The sequence below is a fragment of the Fusarium poae genome, chromosome 1 (genome assembly GCF_019609905.1).
Source record: "Fusarium poae strain DAOMC 252244 chromosome 1, whole genome shotgun sequence".
Lineage (NCBI taxonomy): Eukaryota > Fungi > Ascomycota > Sordariomycetes > Hypocreales > Nectriaceae > Fusarium > Fusarium poae.
The window spans coordinates 4,385,032-4,404,487 of NC_058399.1; the positions used below are offsets into that span (position 1 = coordinate 4,385,032).

The 19,456-nt window shown below is 50.4% G+C and overlaps 7 protein-coding genes across 7 annotated transcripts; 5 read left to right on the top strand and 2 right to left on the bottom strand.

Moving 5' to 3' along the window:
• Nucleotides 1-126: 126 nt before the first annotated feature.
• Nucleotides 127-4,274, top strand: FPOAC1_001417 (uncharacterized protein; the record flags this gene model as incomplete). Its single annotated transcript, XM_044846021.1, has 2 exons — nt 127-762; nt 816-4,274. 2 exons carry the CDS (start codon nt 127-129, stop codon nt 4,272-4,274), a joined length of 4,095 nt encoding a protein of 1,364 aa, XP_044711937.1.
• Nucleotides 4,275-4,995: 721 nt separating this feature from the next.
• On the bottom strand, nt 4,996-7,648 carry FPOAC1_001418 (uncharacterized protein; the record flags this gene model as incomplete). Its single annotated transcript, XM_044846022.1, has 4 exons — nt 4,996-5,307; nt 5,374-7,017; nt 7,097-7,483; nt 7,550-7,648. 4 exons carry the CDS (start codon nt 7,646-7,648, stop codon nt 4,996-4,998), a joined length of 2,442 nt encoding a protein of 813 aa, XP_044711938.1.
• A 661-nt stretch (nt 7,649-8,309) lies between these two features.
• On the top strand, nt 8,310-8,829 carry FPOAC1_001419 (uncharacterized protein; the record flags this gene model as incomplete). The annotated part of the gene is made up of 4 exons (XM_044846023.1): nt 8,310-8,359; nt 8,422-8,456; nt 8,512-8,626; nt 8,724-8,829. The coding sequence occupies 4 exons, from the start codon at nt 8,310-8,312 to the stop codon at nt 8,827-8,829; spliced, it is 306 nt and encodes a 101-aa protein (XP_044711939.1).
• Nucleotides 8,830-9,468: 639 nt separating this feature from the next.
• Nucleotides 9,469-11,911, top strand: FPOAC1_001420 (uncharacterized protein; the record flags this gene model as incomplete). The annotated part of the gene is made up of 2 exons (XM_044846024.1): nt 9,469-9,553; nt 9,618-11,911. The coding sequence occupies 2 exons, from the start codon at nt 9,469-9,471 to the stop codon at nt 11,909-11,911; spliced, it is 2,379 nt and encodes a 792-aa protein (XP_044711940.1).
• A 693-nt stretch (nt 11,912-12,604) lies between these two features.
• On the bottom strand, nt 12,605-12,999 carry FPOAC1_001421 (uncharacterized protein; the record flags this gene model as incomplete). Its single annotated transcript, XM_044846025.1, has 2 exons — nt 12,605-12,670; nt 12,739-12,999. The coding sequence occupies 2 exons, from the start codon at nt 12,997-12,999 to the stop codon at nt 12,605-12,607; spliced, it is 327 nt and encodes a 108-aa protein (XP_044711941.1).
• Nucleotides 13,000-14,108: 1,109 nt separating this feature from the next.
• Nucleotides 14,109-14,523, top strand: FPOAC1_001422 (uncharacterized protein; the record flags this gene model as incomplete). The annotated part of the gene is made up of 4 exons (XM_044846026.1): nt 14,109-14,111; nt 14,167-14,214; nt 14,275-14,287; nt 14,348-14,523. 4 exons carry the CDS (start codon nt 14,109-14,111, stop codon nt 14,521-14,523), a joined length of 240 nt encoding a protein of 79 aa, XP_044711942.1.
• A 673-nt stretch (nt 14,524-15,196) lies between these two features.
• FPOAC1_001423 (uncharacterized protein) lies at nt 15,197-19,336 on the top strand (the record flags this gene model as incomplete). The annotated part of the gene is made up of 6 exons (XM_044846027.1): nt 15,197-17,207; nt 17,258-17,528; nt 17,579-17,688; nt 17,740-18,023; nt 18,593-18,780; nt 18,835-19,336. The coding sequence occupies 6 exons, from the start codon at nt 15,197-15,199 to the stop codon at nt 19,334-19,336; spliced, it is 3,366 nt and encodes a 1,121-aa protein (XP_044711943.1).
• Between the last annotated feature and the right edge of the window lie 120 nt (nt 19,337-19,456).

The window sequence follows — 19,456 nt, forward strand, 5'->3', positions numbered from 1 at the left end:
GTCGCTTTTCTGCGGCGCATTTGGTGAAGGATGTCTTTCATCAAAGATCAAGGGGCAGGACCCCCTAGCTTAACTCCGACTCAAGCAGCATCGACAACCAGTATTTCACAAAAGGACGACGTGCAGATGGCTGATGAACCCGATTATGAGCCCTCAGAAGCATCTAGCTATGATCCTGCGGCGGCTTTACTCGACAACATCTCCCAGCCTTCAAAGAAACGGCGCCAGTCGCTGGATTCTACGGATGCCCAGCAACCCAAGAAAGTGAGGCTTGGGGGAGCTGGAGCTGATCCTACTGTTCCCAAGGAGTACCACGAGCTGGCGGTGAACCGAGCCAAGCAGCTTCCAGGAGAGATATGGCAACATATCTTCACCCTTGTACCACCCAGGGACCTGGGTCGTTTGTTGATTGTCAACAAACTTTTTCATGTTTTTCTTAGCCCTTCTGCTGCTGGTTCTACCCAGCAACCCAGTGATGTGCCGTCCTCCCTTCCGCCCCTGAAGCCAGATGCCATATGGCAAGCTTCAAGGAGGCTTTTCTGGCCCCGCATGCCTGCTCCTCTAAAAGGGAAGTCCGAACTACAAATGTGGCGTCTTGTCTGCTCTACATCTTGTCAGTTGTGTGGTACCAAGGGCCAGAAGAACCCCCGATCTTCAAAGAGCGAAGCATGGCGTAGTGGTCCTGGCCCAACTGATGTTTGTCCCATTTTTCCATTTTGCATCTTCACCTGCGGCAACTGTCTGAAGAAGAATGGGGTCAGAGTAGGTGTTGCGAAATCCCTTTTGGTCAGATGTTTATCTGACGTGTGGTGCAGGAAATTGATCTCTTACTTTCTTCGATCTTCCCTTCCTTTCTTCTTCCTGCTCTTCCTCCTATTCTGGTGGATACAGATATGCATGTCATACTTCCCCGTGCCATGCAGATGGGAACACTCCCTCCCGACACTCAGGTCACTAAACTATTCTGGGCAGATCACGTTGAACAAGTCAAGGCAGAATTCACAAGCGTCAAGGCACTGGGTTCTGCTGCCGCTGAAGAGTGGATCAAGGGTTTAGAAATTCGTGGGAAGCAGGTTTTGGTAGACGCCTCTCGCTGGGAGAAGTGGGCTGGCGCCGGCGGAATTGCTCATATACGAGAAGAACATGTTGCAGCCGAGGTTGATATCTCAGCCTCTGCTACATTCTTCCCTGCCACTTCTTTTTCTGATAAGCCTTTGTTAAGTGTCACCCCGAAGACTGACAAGCAACAATCGCAAATATCCAACAATGTTGAGCGGAATGGTTCTTCGTTACTCCTGGAAGTAAACTCCCAACTACCACAGGCTCCAGCGCAACAAAAGCGGACCAAAGAAGAGGCTGCTCGGCTCAAGGCCCAAAGGCGAGCTGATATCGAACGTCGGGCCATGCTGCTTGACCCTCCACTGACTGCAGATGTCCTGACCCACATTCCATCTTTTCAAGCAGCTCTCCAGCTCATCACACCACTCGATGATGGCGCTTGGGAACTATTGAAGCCCCGCCTGCTTGCCCAGAGAGAGGAAGCTGAGCAGCGGGCAAAACAGACTAGCACAAGCACCCAGGGCCCTCAGGGGGGACCCGGCAAGAAGGAAATCGAGAAGAAACCTTCTAGGGAATCAAGGGAAGTTGCTGATGAGGAATGGGATGAAACCCAAGGTCCTGTTCGAACTCGCATATCAGAATATGCTGACGAAATCATCGAGAGTTGGAACAATGGTGCTAAGATCAAGAGGAAGATCTGCCCTCAATTTGCTGCAGATATCTTGCTCCATGTTCGCAAACGATTTTACGCCGAGGTTGCAAAAGACAGGGCCGCATTGGTCGCTGCCGGGAAAAGGCCAATCGTTGAGCCTCCAGAAGGTCCCTGGACTCAAAAATTAACTTTGGAAAATATGAAGTGGGTTTTTGACGTTAAGGTCAAGCCTCGTACCGAGTCGCTGCGTAAGGAGTTGTTCCTTTGCAATGGCTGCCCCGGTGGAACCGGAATGCTCAAGTTCTTCGGGTTCGAAGGCGTACTTCAACACTATGCAGCAAAACATACGACTGCTCTTAGTCTGGGCAATGTCGTAGTGCATTGGAGAGCAGAATGGCCAGAGGTGCCACCCTTCTGTCCTGACCCTCGAATGAAGGAAAAGACCTACTATGAGAAAGGTCCGTCCAACTCTCAGCAGTCTAAAGACATTCCGCTTCAACAAGCCTATCCGGGCTTCCAATCGGGTCCGCCAACAGGATATCTACCTCCTGTCTATGGTGCAGAAGCACCAACTATGCCACCTTACCTTGCTGAACCTCGTATGCCAATACCCCATGTGACTCCATACGGTCAAGCCGGAGCTCATGCGTACGGTGGGCCATACTTAGGTCAGCCTTACAATGATACTGCGACATATGGCTCCAATCCTCAGCGGTTCCCTCTAGAAATGCCCCACGGCTCCCATAACCACCCGAACGATTACTCTATGCCTGTGCCTCCAGTCTCTGGTCACCTTGATTATGAGCCATATCCTAGTCACAACGACATCAACGGTGCCACATCAACCAGCATGCCTCAGCAAACCCAGCCTGATACCATTACCAGATCTACTCATTCTGCATGGTCTACGGTCGGCCAGAACAAAAAGATACCTCCCCCAGTCAGAGCCCTTTCGGTGATCCACCACGCTGCCAAAACTTTCAGAGATACGCATCATGAGCCATTGTCATTGGGTATGTTCATCGATGCCATAGCGAAAAGTAGAAAGCTGCGTACGTTTCGATCGCTCAACGGAGTCGCATGTAGAGCGTGTGACAGTGATGTCTTTCATCTGCCCAAACTGGCCAGCCATTTCAAGGCAGTACACGAAGACCTACCCATAAGTCAAGGACTGGCATCAATGAACTGGCTAAAAGACATGATTAAACTGCCGGAAGAAGAGCGTTTGGCTGGGTTAGTGGGCATACTACGCGAGGACACGGCTGCATACTCTTTAGTAGAAGAGGCTATCCCCTGGGTATTTGAACAGGCTTTTGTGGACAAGTATGGTTCAAGGCCTTCGCAGACAAGGTCCAACAATACTCTTTCTGTCCAAGAGCCGAAACAGCTCCCTCCTCAAGCTACGGCTTTCGTTACAGACAATCCACCCCAGGAGGGGCGTTTACAGAACACTGCTGCGCAGGTAGACAACACGCAACAGCCTGACCATCTCCTTTCCTCAACCCAACCCCAGTCAGCAATGCCACCACCATTCACTGCGTCTTTACCCGCTCGGTTACAAGTTGAGTCTGGGCCAGATATAGCGCCTCTTCGCCCAGCTAGTGAAGTTTACGGTCGTAAAACACACCAAGCTTCAACAGTCAAGTCCAGGCCTGTTGATCCCGCAAAAATTGATGTTTCCAGAACGGATGACCACCCAAAGTCAGAGCTTGAACAACTACGCGAGTCAGCAAAGGAAAGAGGAAACCGTGGTGCCAGAGGCAAGACTGAACACAAGCTCGCAGCTCATCGCCCTTCCCACCATGCAAAACCCCGACATTGGCGTGACGAACTGTCATCTGATCACCGAGATGCACGAGAGCAACGATATTCGGGCACAGAGCCGGTCGGACATCGCGACAGGAGCGCCTCAGTAGGAAACCGGCCGCACGAAAGCCATCCTCCAGACAGTATGAGGGTGAATGCAACACTCGGTTACGTCGAGGTTGAAGAACTTCCACTCGTTCAAAAGCAACAAGCAGAAGAAGAGGAAGAGGAAGTTGTGTATGTGGATGAGTCTGGGCGCGAGATTGGTCGAGGCCGCAGAGCTCGAAATACCCTTCCCCGAGAACCTAGATACAGTGTTCCTGGCGAGCGAGGGTTCGGTGACTATGATCACCCTTTATGGTATGGTGATCACCTCCGCCATCAGGAGAGCAGTCCTCGGCCACGATACACACAGCCAGGGTATCACTATAGACCCGAGCCACCCAATGCCCCTCACCGAGCTTACTATGACCATCGCGACACCCGCCCTCCTACGGAGTACCCTGCAGAGGTATACGAGCTTGTCGAGGTTCGTCACCCTGACGGTGACTACTTTGTCAGACGTCCTATCCGACGGGATGATAGACCTTATTATGCCTTTGAATCTCAGCCGCCCCCAAGGGAGCAAAGCGTTTATCCCACACAGCGATATGTTGAGGGTCCACCCGGTTATAGGGTTGGTTCTCAAGGAAACGCTCCCATCCCTCCATCAGCACCGAGGCCCACATACGATGATTATGATCCGCGATATCCTTAATCTATTGCCAGAGAACCACCGGTCTATCGTGGAAATCAGTGATGATACCACCACTAAATTCTGGTGCTTTGCCACATTTCAAAAAAGAGAGGACACAGAAGATTGTTTAATGTATACTAGTTTAGTAAAATCTGGTGAAAGGGAGTTGCAGGTACATAGAGATTTCTGACTATATCTACGAGACCAATTTATGCACTTGTGTTTTTAATAAGTATGACGAAGTAGTACATAGTACACATTCTGCTAGACGAGCCGAGTTTGATTTACTTTTTTACATACATACATACATCCATCAATACATACGTACAAGCCCTCCTCTTATGTTCCTTCTTCTCGTGAGAGCCATCCATCATCAGGAACAAAGCTGAGTATGGCCGCAATTCCAATGCCGGTTGGTGATGTACAAGATGAGAGAAAAAATGATGAAATAAGAAGAACAAAAGTACAACGCTCTTTTCTTTCTTCTCTCTCTCTTCTCCTTCTTCTGCCTATTTGGCGAGCAGTCAAAAGTGATTCAAGAGCCCAAAGCCCTTTGCCAAAAGTGATCGACATTGGCCGGTCTCTCCAAGTTATGTTTCGCCGTTAAGTCTATCCATCCATCCATGTATGAGTGACTGTTGTCGATTGGTCTTCCTTTTCTTCATTATTGTCGGGTTCAACTCGGCACGGTCACGTAATGGTGTGACTTGTACCATAAACCAAGAGAAAATCATTGCTGGCTTTACAGCACTTCACCAATAATCTTGGCAGCCTCTCGGTAGGTCTGGAGCAGGCGCTCACACTTTTCACGCTCCTTCTTGACACCGTCGTCCTCGTAAAGTAGCTCCTCAAACAGAGTTTCCTTGTAGAGTTCGCTGACAAGGCGATTCTGGACGACATCCTTGCAGTGGTTGACGAGAAGATGCATGACAGCCTTAGGGACCTGGTCGGCAATGGACTCGCGAACAATGTTGAAGTAAGAAGAGATAAGAGCTCGGATGAGTTCTGTCTCCATAGCCTCACGCTCTGTCATGGCCGGCTCCGCGGATTCACCCTGGTGGTGGGGGTTAGTTTGGTGTGAAAAGAGGAGACCAGGCACCTGTAGATCCTCGGGACTTACCATCTGGGAGGCCAAACCGTAGTTCTTCCCTGTCCTATCGTACATGTCGTCCTCGGGAGCCATTGTCGTTGCCGTAGATGGCCGGCCAAACTCTCTCTCACGGCGTATAATGGGAAAACTGGTTTCCGAGTTCTGGCTGATATGTCGTCCATTGGGGATTGCGCCAGGGCTAGGGAGAGGAGCGCCAATGGTCTGGCCATCCTTACCGAAGAAGTAGTTAAGGAAAGAATCTCGAGCGCCGCCGAGTCCCTGTTGGTTAAGTCGAGCAGGTGAGGCCGATCGCAGACCATTGAGGTGTGTTGCGTTCATATGGGCAGCAAGGCTTGAGGTTCCGTTCTCTCGAACTGAGGCAGCAGGAGATATGCTGCGGTGAGGCTGCTTTGTGGGCCTAGTCCTTCCCCCTTTCGTCTTCTCAGGCTTCTCGGAGGGTCCGTTGACGCCGTCCTCGCCTTCTGGGCCATCACCCTCGACCTCAAGCTCCTGGAGGCGCCTCTTCTCCCGACGCTCACGCTCCTCTTGGATCAGCCTTTTCCGTTCTCGTTCCTGCTTAGCACTGACTACATTGCTCATGGCGGCGGCAGCGCCCAGGAAGTTAGGATGGTTAGTATTGATGTAGGCGCGCTGAATAGAGATGAGTGATTCGACATATGATGAAGCAGGGCCAAGTCGTTCTCGGAGTAAATCCGACACTGTCTCGATAAGCTTGGCCTGAAGTCGGGGATATCGTGAAAGCTCAGTTGAACCACAGGTGTGGCAGATCTTGATCAGCTCCTCATACACAAGCTCAACACAACGTTGGCTGGGAATTTCAAGAAGCTTGATCTGAGGCTTAACTAGGAGATCGAAAGCCATCTCAGGGACAAAAAGACTAGGTCGAGGACCAGTCGAGTTTCGGATCGCCGTCCGGATGTCAAGGGCGGACAGGTTGGAGGTAGGATCGATCGTGTCAAGAGAGCTACCAAAGACGGAGTTGAAGATATAGTAGATACGAGCACCGCCACAGAGCTCTTTTGTAGATATCTCGGTCGAGGTACCGTCGATGGAAGAAATGAAGGAGTTCGCGAAGCGTGTCATTTGCTGGAGGATGAGAGAGCCACGGTGCTCCTTTCCACTGAAATGCATGTCGCCATAGCTAGCCAACTCCTGCTGCGTTTGGCCCATGAGGGTGTTGAGCCGAGCCTTGATGTCGGGCAAACGCTCACGGATGTGGCCCATGAGAGTGGTGTTAAGGGTCTTGGCCAGGTAGTGAGTGCCGCATCGGGTGGAAATGTTGCGATAGGCAGGGTGGTGCTTGAAGAAGTCTGTCTCGGCCTGAAGAGCATCCTCCATGGGCTTGTTGCCTTGGATATCCTGCTGCGATCGGTTGACCACGCCGATGAAACCAAGCTTCAGAGGGTAAACCCGACCAGAGAGAATATCCAGAGCATTGGTGCCGTGGTCCATAAGATCAACCTTGGTCAGAACACCAATGGTCCTTCGGCCAAGAGGGTCGACATGACGGGCGAGCTTGAGGGCTTCAGAGTTGACGATATCGACGTTGGCGGGAGAGACCGCAAGGACGATACTGTTAGGCTTGGCGATATATTCGGATATGAGGTTTCGGGTCTGTTTCTCAATATCGGTGGGTTGATCGCCAATAGGGACCTGAGATAAACCACGATCAGTATGGATTATTAGAGACAAGCCAAGAGGCCAGCAAGATCGCCAACACAAGGATTCTCACTTTAGTTAGACCAGGAAGATCCACTAGGGTCAAGTTGAGGACGTGGGGAGAATAGATCTTGAGGTTGATGGGTTGTCGGTTAATACCCTTGTTGTTACCGGCAACCCGGGATGTCTCATTCTCAATCTCGCGCTTGACATCGCCAAAATCGTTGAATCTCCGGTTGGGGATATGGTGGAACTCTGCCCACTCAGAACGGCGAGCAGCGCCAGGGGATCGATAAGGATCGGCTGAAGGGTCGGGAGCATTTTCATCGTCGGTAACGTTGATGAGTTGGAGAATCAAAGGACGACGAGTACAGATACCGGCTCCGCGCGGTAAAAAGTCTCGACCGACGATGTTTTCGAGGACGGAAGATTTGCCCGCGGACTGGGAACCGACGACAACCTAAATATGCGGTCAGTCATGGCCAGAACGATCAATTCGTCTAGCAAGAAGAAGATAAAAGCATACAATCTGAGGGAGGTCCAAAGAGTCACTGCCGATGGTGTTAAACACCAAATCCTGCAGCTTGTTGACCGTAGTGAGCAGATCCTCGCCGAGAGCAGCCATGGTGGTTGGGAGGCCGAATTTGTGACAGGCGGTCGAAGCGAGCGAGATAGGGAGATACCAAAAACAACAGAACAGAACAGATGATTCAGAACTAAGATCTGTTCAGGAGTCCGTCACGAAACCCAGGACAAGGACGAGGAGACGGAGGAAGTCTTGAATAATGCGCGCGTCGTCGCTAAAATTCAAAAATTCGACGTCAATTCCGACAGTTCATGCGGTTCGGTCTGGGACTGGGACTGGTTCAGGCTCAGGCTCAGGCTCGGGTTGGTCTGAGGTGGCTTTGCTTTGCTTCTGCGCGGGCGGGCAGGGGAGACACTACTAAACTAACAGACGGACGGTGCTGCAGAACCCATGGTTTTACAATATTCACGTGTATTTGCATAATGGCCCCCCAAGCGTTTTTTCTTGGATAGGCCTTTGTGATGCCTGGTTCCAGGCGGCCTTTAGTGCACTGACCACTGTCGCAAGTCGTAATTGGCTAGTAAGTTCGGGGAGAGGCCGTGCCACGTCACTAGCCACACCTTAAAGCATGTTGTTATCCATCAGAGACGTCTCTATCGGGGTTTGCCACAAGTTGCCTGACTTTTCTTACTGTGTTGAAGGACATTAAGTGAAGTTGATATATGCTGTAGGAATCAGTCAAGAGTTACAATACAGAGACATGAGTACTTTTGGTAGTCCCGGCCCTTTGCCGACCACTAAGCCTACGCCGTGAGTCCTTGCATACCGTCCGTCGTTGGTAGGATCTGACTGAAATGTGTTCTTGTGACCAGACCGCAGCGTGGAAGCTTTCCTCTTGATCATGATGGTGAGGAACCTAAAAGAAAAAGCATATGGTTCACTCGATAGTTAACCAACCTCAGGCGAGTGCAAAACTGTCATGACAAAATACCTTTCATGCATGAAAAAGGTGCGAGGCATGAATGACGACGAATGCCGCGACCTAGCAAAAGCATATCTTTCATGCAGAATGGACAGGTGAGCTTCTACTCCAATCTTGAAGAAAAAAAGGCCCATGACGCAAATCTCTCGGTGTCGGACGGAGCAAAGGCGCTAACAACAACGGGTATTTTAGAAACCTGATGGCCAGGGACGATTTCAAGAACCTTGGCTTTGCACAATCTCCACCGCCTTCGACTGAAAAGGCAGCGCCTTCAACTGAAAAGGGTGTCAAGGAATGAGAGGCTGAGAAATAAAGCGCTCTCTCCCTGTCCGATATGTAACATATGCTTGGAATTTAAAAAATGAGACACCAACAACAGCGAGTGAGAGGCTGATTGTACATAGGTAGCGCGAATACCTTGCCTCTCATTACTAAGAAGGTTTTTGAACAAATAAGAGCAATACACATCAAAGCTCCCCGCTCGAAAACTATGTACCTGGGGTGCTAGCTGTCCCTCATAGTGGATGGGAACCTGACACAGATGGCGGTGGAACATTCTGTACAATAAATAGCGACTATCAATTCAATGGCCTCTCGCAACCAACTACAACGAACTCACCTGAAAGAGAAAATACCGGACCAAGTCTCGTATTCTTAGACAAAAGCATTTTGTTGCTGATGGTGATACTCTGACGCAACCCAACCACCATTCAACTTTCGTTGCCTGGTCAACCCCAGCCAGCTCGATTTGCGACCGCCCGTTAAAACTATCACGCTCGTATCTGCTAAACGACCTGTTATCGTTCCCTATACCTTGTCAAATACCTTGTTATTTACCATCTAACCTCAGTCTTGACCTCTTTTTCTCTGCCGGGCAGGATATTCTTCTTCAGCATTCATTAACTTTACCATCATTATCCCTTACGGCACGGCAAAGATGCCTACTACGGCGAGGGCGAACGAGCCCAAGCAGCGCAAGGTGACTCCTCCGTCGCCTTCTTACATGACGGATGATCAATTCGGTACGGTGTTTGAAATTTATGACAAAAGCAATCATGGTTGGCTAATTTGACCTCTGCTGGATAGCTACCTACCTCGCGGGTCTACGGTCAAATCGAGTGGCAAGACCTGGAGGTGCACGACCTCAACCAGCCGGTGCACGTCCAGTACCCAGCCGTTCAAGTTTGAATCGCAATAGCACAGGCCGATTCACACCTGATTTCGCTTCTCTTCCAGATAGCATACCGCATACTCTTGATCGCAAGGAGTCAATGAGCCCCAGCATCGCCGGCGGCAGTGTCGCCTCTCGGTTATCTATGATCAGCAGAAAGAGTCCCGACTATTATTCAACATCACCAGCAAACCCTTTGAAACCCTCCGATGTCGTTCCTTCAGCCACCTACATGGAGCGAGGCCAAAGATGGATGGAGAAGGAGGAAGCAAGCTCATTGCGTGACGCCATGGAGGAAATGGACATAAGGAAGGGTTCGAAATCGCCTGTTCAGGAGACGCCAGATGACGATACTCGACTATATAATGCTGCTCTCGACGAAGCTGCCGAGCTTGTCTGGCAGCACCAACATGGTACACCACCTCCCCGTCCCGATGGGCCCTATCGCTATAAGCCACACCTTCGAAAGAATAGCTACGCCCATGCTCGTACTGCTAGTATTGGTCCATCTGAGAGCAATCTTTCAGAGGGGGAAGGCGAGACTGAGAGTAGCATGCGTAACAGCCGTTGTGATCCAGAACAGAGAGAACCAGTGGAACGATCGGCCAGCAAAAGCAAAACCTACGGCAACATTGGCCGCAGAACACCTGAGCAGCGTCGTCACAGCCTGAAGAGGAACATTAGTGGGGAGGTCGGTCGACCCTTTTCCGAGGACCAGATATGGGAAGAGCCTGAATCTACGGTGCCTAATGACATTAGCTTCTCCGGTCGTGCATCTCCAGAAAAGCTCAGCAACCGAATCCAGACCTCGGCGAATCGTGTCCGCTTTGAGGCATCTCAAGAAGAGGTCGAAAAGCCCAAGCCTTTGGAACGGGTTGAAATATACCGCAACCCTCCGACGCGGTCCCGTAACCCGCTATACACCAGCAATCACTCGAGTGAGGGTATTGTCCCTGTTGAAGATAAAGTAGAGAGAAAGAACGGCATGGAAGTCAGAAGCAATGACATCCGTGCGGCTACAAGCATGCGTTTGAAAGATCGCAGTCCCAATCTACCGGAACCCACCGCCGTCAGTGACAGTCCGGGACGGCCCATTGTAAGCTTTGACGCCAACTGGCAAGCCCCGGACCAGTCCACTGATACCACCCCAGACCGGGCGCTCCCGGAAGCCCCCAGCAGATCCTCGTCCTCGTTCGCCCAGCCTGAGAAACCCATGGCGATACCTAGTATCGTTGTGGCGGCGGAAAGTACGCCGATGCCGCGAGCGTCGACGGCAGCGCAGATCCCGTCTATTTGCGTAGATGAGACGCAGAGCGATCCCCGAGGCTCGGTGCCTTCAATCAACGTCCCGAGCATCGCTGTAGAGGGCCCTCCTACCAACGGTGGAGGCATTCCCGCCATCGTCGCGCCTGAAAACGAATCGATCTCACGACCTCGCCCACTCCCTGATCCAAGAACTGCTGCGGCAGGCCCTCGAACCGCACAGAAGCCTCGCGGGCATTGGTCTCCAGCACCCGGCAGCACCAGGCGAGCTGTGACAATCTGTCACGAATGTGGTTATCCCATCGAAGGGCGATTCGTGGCTCTTGCGGGCGGTAACGAACGATTTCATCCGCAGTGCTTTAGGTGCTATACTTGTGGTACTAACCTACAGGCGATGGAAATCAGCCATGAGCCTGACCATCTCCGTCAAGAGCGGCTTGATCGCATCAAACGCCGCGCCGCTGGCGAGACTCTCGACGAGGAACCAGGCAAGACCATGGCTGAAGACGGAGATGAGCGTCTCCGGTTCTTTTGCCATCTTGATTGGCATGAGCTGTTCGCCCCGCGCTGTAAGCACTGCCAAACCCCTATTCTCGGTGAGCACATCGTCGCTCTCGGTGCTCACTGGCACTACGGCCATTTCTTCTGCGCCGAGTGTGGTGACCCGTTTGACCACGGCATGACGCACATTGAGAAGGACGGGTACGCATGGTGCATCAATTGCCAGACGAAGCGTACAGAGCGACGCGCACCAAAGTGCAGAAAGTGCCGTATAGCTGTTATTGGACAGTACATTCAAGCCTTGGGCGGAGAATGGCATGAGCATTGCTTCCGATGCGCTGAGTGTCAGGGCAGTTTCGACGACGGCCAAATCTTCACCAAGCATGTGCCCGAGGGCACCATTGTGCTCTGCACTGGCTGCCGAGCAATGGAACTCAAAGCGTAATGATGATGATGTGTGATTTTTTTTGGCGTGCGTGTTTTGATATTTACCAAGCATTGATTATTCTTCAGTAGTGTGCTTTAATGAACTTGGTATTTCGCTTCTCAATTTCGCAGGAGCAACAGTTCGGGTTGTATTTTTTTCGTTTATACTTTGAATGTTGTCTGCAATGTTGAAGATGAAAAGGAGTGTTGACCAAAATGAAGTCTCATTATAACGATTGCCCGGCGTAGTCAGTGGGAATAGGATGTGATTCCAGGCGCATATCGTCGGCGAACTTTAAATCGGAATACTATCAAATACATAGTCCAGATCAATATGCTTCATACCACTGGTCTTGGTTCTTTGGGCGTGGCGTAACATCGCGTGGATATGATAACCCCCAAGTCTTACGAAGGACAAGTCAATCATCGACGTTAGCACGGCACGTCGCTTGAACTTAACGGAAACACACACAAGCATATGGAAATCCACCGCGTCGAGAACCAAAGATGGGTAAGTTAATCAGGTTGTATTATCCCAGTCGTAAATAAGTTGTCGAGCTGGCCTTAGTCTCGCTATCATCAAAGGTACGAAAAGCCAATAAATCGAACCTGTAACAGTGGGAATCCAGTTTCAAGACCAGGCAGTTTGGCTAATTCGCCCATTTGATATACTCCGCTTGTAGTACATCCCTCGCCCAACTTCCTTTCCTCTTTAAAGTGAAGATCCTCCGACCTGTTCCTGGTGCACCTCGAGGGTATCGCCGTCTTGCATCTCGAGCTAGAAATAGTAACATGTCAGCGCGCTTAAGATCTTCCAAATGGCCTGCGCCATGTGTATGCAGGAACAGGCGTATGGTGGACAAAGGCATAACGAACCGCATCCGGTGTGTCTGTGGGCTGAACTCGCGTCCCATCAAAGAGGAATCGGACAGAGCTTGTGGTCTTGCCCTGGCGTTCGCAAAAGGCGGTCATCAGCTTCTCAAGCTTTGTAGTGCGCTTGATCTTAAAGAAGACCTCGTTGTTATTGTCGGTGACTTTGATGTTGAGGTGTTCCGAGTTGGCAGCAGCCTGCTCGCCGGGGGTACCGTTCGCGTTCTCGTCAGACATTGTGAGTGATCTGTTCTCGTGCTTGCGTCTATGGCGAAAATGTGAGCAGCGGCTCGGAGATGAAGTGGGAGATTGGCGGCGTGACAAGACGTCACGTAAATGGGACAGTACCTTTGCACGATGGTGGTTGACAGTGGTGGGTGAGGTCAAGCAAGTGGGGTTGACGACTTCGTCACGTTAAGTGCTTGGGGTGCTGGAAGCCTATTGTACTAAGCCACGCTGTTGGGTAGGTACCTAGTAGTAGTGACGAAAGATTGTGTGTGTAGTAGAGATGGGAGGATGGTGCAAGAGAAGAGATAGAAGAGAAGAGGCGTTGGCGGGAACTTGGGGGAAAAAAGATAATCGACTTGAGTGAGTGATGCGCCTCGACGAAGTGAATCTATGCAGCCTGCCCAGGCGCGGGACTCTTTCATTTCAGCTCTTTCAGCACTCTTCACGTAAATCCGGCACTGTAACTATAGGAGCTGTTCAGCGGGTGGAAGGTTCTTCGTAAAGGTAGGCCCCGGATGAGGTGGGGGGCAACAATTCTGATTGGTGCCTATGTCTCTGTCACTGCTAAGCCGTTGAAAGTCGAAAATTGGGCCTCCGCATACCCTATACTAGATAAATTATTGACACATCCATAAGACTTAAAGAGTCAACCCGTCGCTACTAACTACCTAGATAGACTAGGTAAATAAACATACCTTTTTTCAATTATCATATGTATTTTCAACTGTTTCCTTTTCTCGGTGTAACCTACTATGTATGTTCGTATATTCATAATGTGAAACTTGTCTCCTTTGGCCCCTGCCAGTCTCAGAGTCGATGATTTTTTTCGATAAGGACGATAGCGTGCATGACATCAGTCTTCCACGGCATCGGGTACACGACCAACTTTCTTGCTTTCATGTCCATGAGAGTAATTTAAACTTGTGCATTTTTTATCACGTACATATACGCATATCACACTGCTTCAGCCATCTGCTATATTCTCGCCTAGATAGGTGGACCAACAAGAGCCGTCATTGGGTACCTTCATACTGTCGACAACATTCGCCTACTGGTGTCTACTATCTAACTACCTAGTAGTCATTGCATATTTCTATCATCTTTGACACAGGACAAACATGGTAAGAATGTTGACTTATGATTTCGGCCAGAAACCGCTGATAAATATGAATCAAGGCTCCGAAAGACGATATTGAAGCCAAACCGGCCTGCCATCCTCGCGCAGTAAGTTGTAACATCCTAGAAGATTGCATCACAAGCTGAACTAATTTACCACTGTGGCAGTGTGCTATTCAGAGTATGGCCTCCATTTGAAGAAAAGCACAAAAACCTTGGTAGCTAACCTCGCTTATGCCAGACTGTCTCACTAGCAACGGATACAACGAGGCCAAATGCCAATCAGCAATCAACAAGCTCTATGAATGCTGCGAAGCCTTTTACAAACGCTACGGTGAAGAAGCATCTACTGTGAGCTGTCCAAAGCCCAATTTGCTGAAGCTCAAAATGAAGCAACTCCGGGAGGAAGGGAAGTGATATGTAACGCTCGTCTTGTGGTGTGTCCGCCGGTTTGGGTAACGCTGGCAACTGAAATGAAAAGCGCCGAATTTCTTCTAGGCGATCCTTGAGCACGCAAGAGGCCTCATGGACCTGAACAAGCATTGAGTGCTTATTCCGAGACTCTAATAGGAATGCCGATGACATTATGATAGAGAAGAAGAGAAAAAGAAATCAAATTTGCTGCTGAGTGGAGACGTACTTGAAGCATAACAGTGTCGCGTGCGAATATAATTATATACACTGTATAATACACACGCGCCCAATCGCGGCTGTTTTAGCGTGGAAGTTGGCTGCAGTGCAGCTGAGCTACTAAGGAGGTACGTACCGCCGAAAAGCTAGCTCTGAGCAACCGCGCCAGTGAAAGGAACGACCAAAACAATCTAGCAATTCTTTGCCTTGGAGCATCAAAGTTGCGCGAGCTTCCTCAACAACCATCGCGAGAACGTTATATATTCGATCTCGACAACTGGAATACACGCGCTATCTCCATACTTGCCCCCAATTTGGGTATGCACGCGACCTTGAACGATTAACATATTTGACCCGACGGCCAATCCAGCCGAGCAGGGTCGATTGCCGTCTTCCTTCAGTCTACGAACACTCATCTTCGATTTGATACCCCACGACAATAGAACCCAACCCTTTCAATATGGCGCCTATAGAACCCGAAAACTTTTTGTCGTACGAGGCTGGCCCTGAAGTTGAAGAGTTCGCCAACGCGCTTGATGACTGCCTCTCTCTCCCACTTTCCACCGAAGAGCGACGAGAACGGATTCTCGACCTCCCACGGCGGTACTATGAGAATTCCATCAGACGTCTAGCCCAAGTGCGGCCGCGCATGGCGCGCGATGGACAAGACGATATTGATATGGATGCGGATGAAATCGATCCTGTTAACAACAATCCTGCATCAGCAGAGCTTATCAAACGTCTTGAGAAGGAAGCACAGACATGGGATCTACTACGGCGGCTTCTTCCGCTTAGATATGCAAGCTCTGACATCGACGGAAAGACTCCCGGTACGAGAGATGGCCCCCGGGACCCAGAAGACCTGCTTGGGAATTTCCTCATGAGCGATTCCTCAGCGCGCGAACGACAAGCAGTTATACAATGGCTTCAGAACAATGCCGCTTCTGGCCCAGATATCGACGAACTTGCGCGCGAGCTTCAACAGAATGCCGACCGGGGAGATATTATCGCCCATGGTTGGCTTCATACTCGCTCGCAAATCAAGCTTCGAAAGAGTGTCACAGCTTGGCCACATCTTCTGGACCGTCAGTCACCAGCCATTGCGACCTCGTTTCACAACTCCGATGGCTCACCTCTAGTGACGCAATTGGATCCTGATGCTGCGACTCGCCAAGGACGCAAGCTAGAGCCTCAAGACGAGTATTTTGAGCGTGCTATCTGGCTCGGCTGCTTCGAGCATCTCCGACGGGGGTCTAGTCTAGAGACTATCCGTGAATGGTGCCAGGAGAGAACGGAGATGTGGCGAGCTATTTCCACATCTGCTGTGCTCATCTCGGCTGACGATACTCAGACGTTTTCTAACACGAACCCAGCATCGCTCGCCCTATGGAGGCGAATGTGTTTTAGTCTATCTCGATCCGGTGGTTGTGATGACTACGAACGTGCAGTATATGGTGTCCTTTCAGGAGATATTTCCACTGTCGAGAAGATTGCACTGACATGGGACGATTTCCTTTTTGCCAACTACAACGCTCTCCTGCGTACCCAATTAGACAACTACATCCTTGGACAATGCCCACCTGATCTGGCCTCGAACCTGACACAGTCTTTTCCCTCCTTCGACGCCGTTCAGTTCCATGGCGAGCCAGAGACAGTAGATAAACGTCTGATTCGGGCCTTGGAGTCCAACCCCCAGATACGGGCTGAAGCCCATGAGCCCAACAAGGCTTTGCAAGCATCGTTGGTCTCCAAAGAGATTGGTCAGCATCTTTATGAGCAAGGTGTGATCATATCTTCAAGCGCAGCCCAAAGCGAATCAAACCTGTTCAGATGGGAGCCTGAAAATATCGAGCTGAATAAGGAAAGGTTTTTCCAAGCTACTCAACACCACGGACTGAGAATCGTCGCACATATTTACCTTCTCATCAACCTACTGGACAAGTTGCACTCTAACGATGATTCACTCGCCCCCCCGTCCTCCCAGCCTGGAGTGAGACGTGCTCAGCAGAACCTACTTGCTGGTTATGCCAACTACCTGCGCCTCGCTCAACTCCAGGAGTTGATACCCCTTTACTGTTCGATTCTGGAGCCCCCTCGGTCATACGAGGTGCTGAGCTATAACCTCATTACCGAAAGCGACAACCAACAACGCCTGCTGCAGCTGAAACTTATCAAGAAGGCGGGTATCGACGTGCTTCAGTTTGTCAAGACTCAAGCGTGGCTGATGTATGATGACCTGGGCCCACCTCAGCACGGATGTCCAGCCAAGGGATCGTTCAGTATCATCGCACCCGGTCCACCCACGGCAAGACGAGGTCGACCCGTGAAAGCGGATTTCTTTGGCGATGACGAAAAGTTCATTGACACAGCACATGAAAACCTAATCCGATCACTAGAATGGCTCCTACTAGTGCAAGAAACATGGTCAAGTGTCTTCTCAATGGGAACTAGAATTTACAAGTTCTTCTTGCGTAAGTTTTTTCTATTGCACATAACGATATGGCCACTGATGGTGTGGTAGGAAACATGCACCTCAATGCCGCTCGCCAGTTGATGAAGCGGGTATCCTTTGCGGATGTTTTGCAGGCAGCCACAGAAGACAGCAGTGATGAGATGGATATATACGAAGACATCCCTGAGTTCTGGGCTAAGCAGCTTGAACGGAGAGATATTCGTGACGTGACACCTCAGCAAGCACTCTCGGACGCCCGCAAGTTCCGCGAACTGGAGAATCTAGTACGAGCTCTGGATAGCCTCGAGACAGTTGCATCATTGGCCGAGCTCACAAATGAGTAAGTTGATACCTCAAGATAAACGTGAATTTGATACTAACGAGGCGCAGGGAACAAAAGAAGAATGCTGGTTTCTGGCCTGCAATAGGAGAGGAGGTTAAGAACACTAGAGAGAACATGCAGCCCTTGCTCAAGGGCTGGCTCTTGGTGGGCATTGAGGGTAAGCCGGCTCATTTCACAAAGCCATTACTCAGATCTAACAATATTGTAGAAGGCGATCAAGAACTACGAGATCTTCGCCAGGCGTATCTCTCTGAGACAGTTCTGGCATACATCGGTACGCTGCACTTTGCAGGCACTGGCTTGTCTCGGGACAACCTTTTGGAATGCATGGAGCTCGCCTCCATTGTCGCAGAGCGCGACTCGGATCTCTCCACAGCATTCGTGGAAGCCAGGCGAATGAAGGAATTAGTGGAGGTCTTTGCGGCGTGTAGTAAGGCATTGGCTATTAGCACTACTGGCGAGCGAAGAACGACCGGTACCAGTAGCAAGAAGGTACGAGAGTTGGGTTGGTCCCGAGACTTATGGTCTGTCAAGCCATAAAGAGAGCTGTTGCTTCTTCTATTTCGCAATTGATTGTCCTTCGTCTGAGTGACAGTCGATCATTTTATTCGTTGGGCGTTGTATATTGATTGAATATGTCTTTTTGAAAGGTGGAGAGGGACATGGCTTGTAAAATATTCGGGGCGACGGGTTTCCATAGAATATGAGCCGGACGGCATTGACCTAATGAGAAAACTACTCACATGTTTGATACCTAGGAAGCTGGTGTCAAGACTGCTATGATTTCATAAATCCGTATCGACGATTGCGTTGCTGATGTTGAACTTATATGAGCTTCCCCAACCGGACCCCCACGTTCCGGGCCTGCAGACGTCCATCTAAAGCCACCCAAGTAGCTCCCCCACATTCGACTTGCATCCTTGACGTCTCAACAACCTCACAGAAGCAACAACGTCATCAGATACTTCCTCTCTCAATAGTTACCGTTTCTCGAGAAAATCTGTCACACGCACCGAAGACACGCAACAATATTAATGGCAAGCTTCGCGTCAGAGCTACAGGGTGCAACGCCTCCTGTTCTACCTCCTAAACCTGGCAGCCATGAGGCGAGTCGCATTGCGACCCCAACATCAGCCGGCGTTCCTCCACCATCTGAAGGCCGCGTTCCCTCTAGCAATGTGAATCCAGCGTCAGCATCTGTACCCGACCCAGGCGACCAATGGCTGCCTCAGATTCTACAGGACAAGTCGTACGCATTACCGATATAACGAACAAGTGCCGTTGCACTGACTACATGGAATAGAAAACAAGACCTGGCAGAGCTGCTCGCGAACCCAGATCTCCTCAACGCTCTTACACACTCTCCCGAGTCAATCCACCCATCTCTTCAAGTGTCACACCAGGCTCTATCCGCCGCACTCAACGAGAACATCGAGTTCGCGAACCAACTTATCGATATGGAAACACGATTATCGCATCAACGCGCATCAACACAGGCTCAACTTCTCGCAACACACACGCTTGAACGACAATGGCGGCAAAAGCAATCCAATATGGACCACGCGCTGGCACCGTTCTCGCCTTCGGCGCTATACCAACAATTAGGACAAGGTGTGCAAGAGCAAGCGTTGGTATGTGAGGCTATGGAGGAAAGCTTTCTTGAAGGAGAGGGAGAGGGTGTGGCAGCAACAGAAAGAGAGGTTACAGATTGGGTTCGCAGGTACCGAGAGGCTAAGGTTCAGTATTACCTACGGCAGGAGAGGAAACAGAGATGGGATGAGGGTCGTGTCGGAGGATGGAGATGAGAAACAAGATTTTGGTGCAAATCATAAGCTTAGCCTGCTGATCAAAACGTATCACGCCCAAGGAAATTAGAACTGAGGTTCTGGTATTGAAAGACACAGTTACTATGTACCGGTGTACGA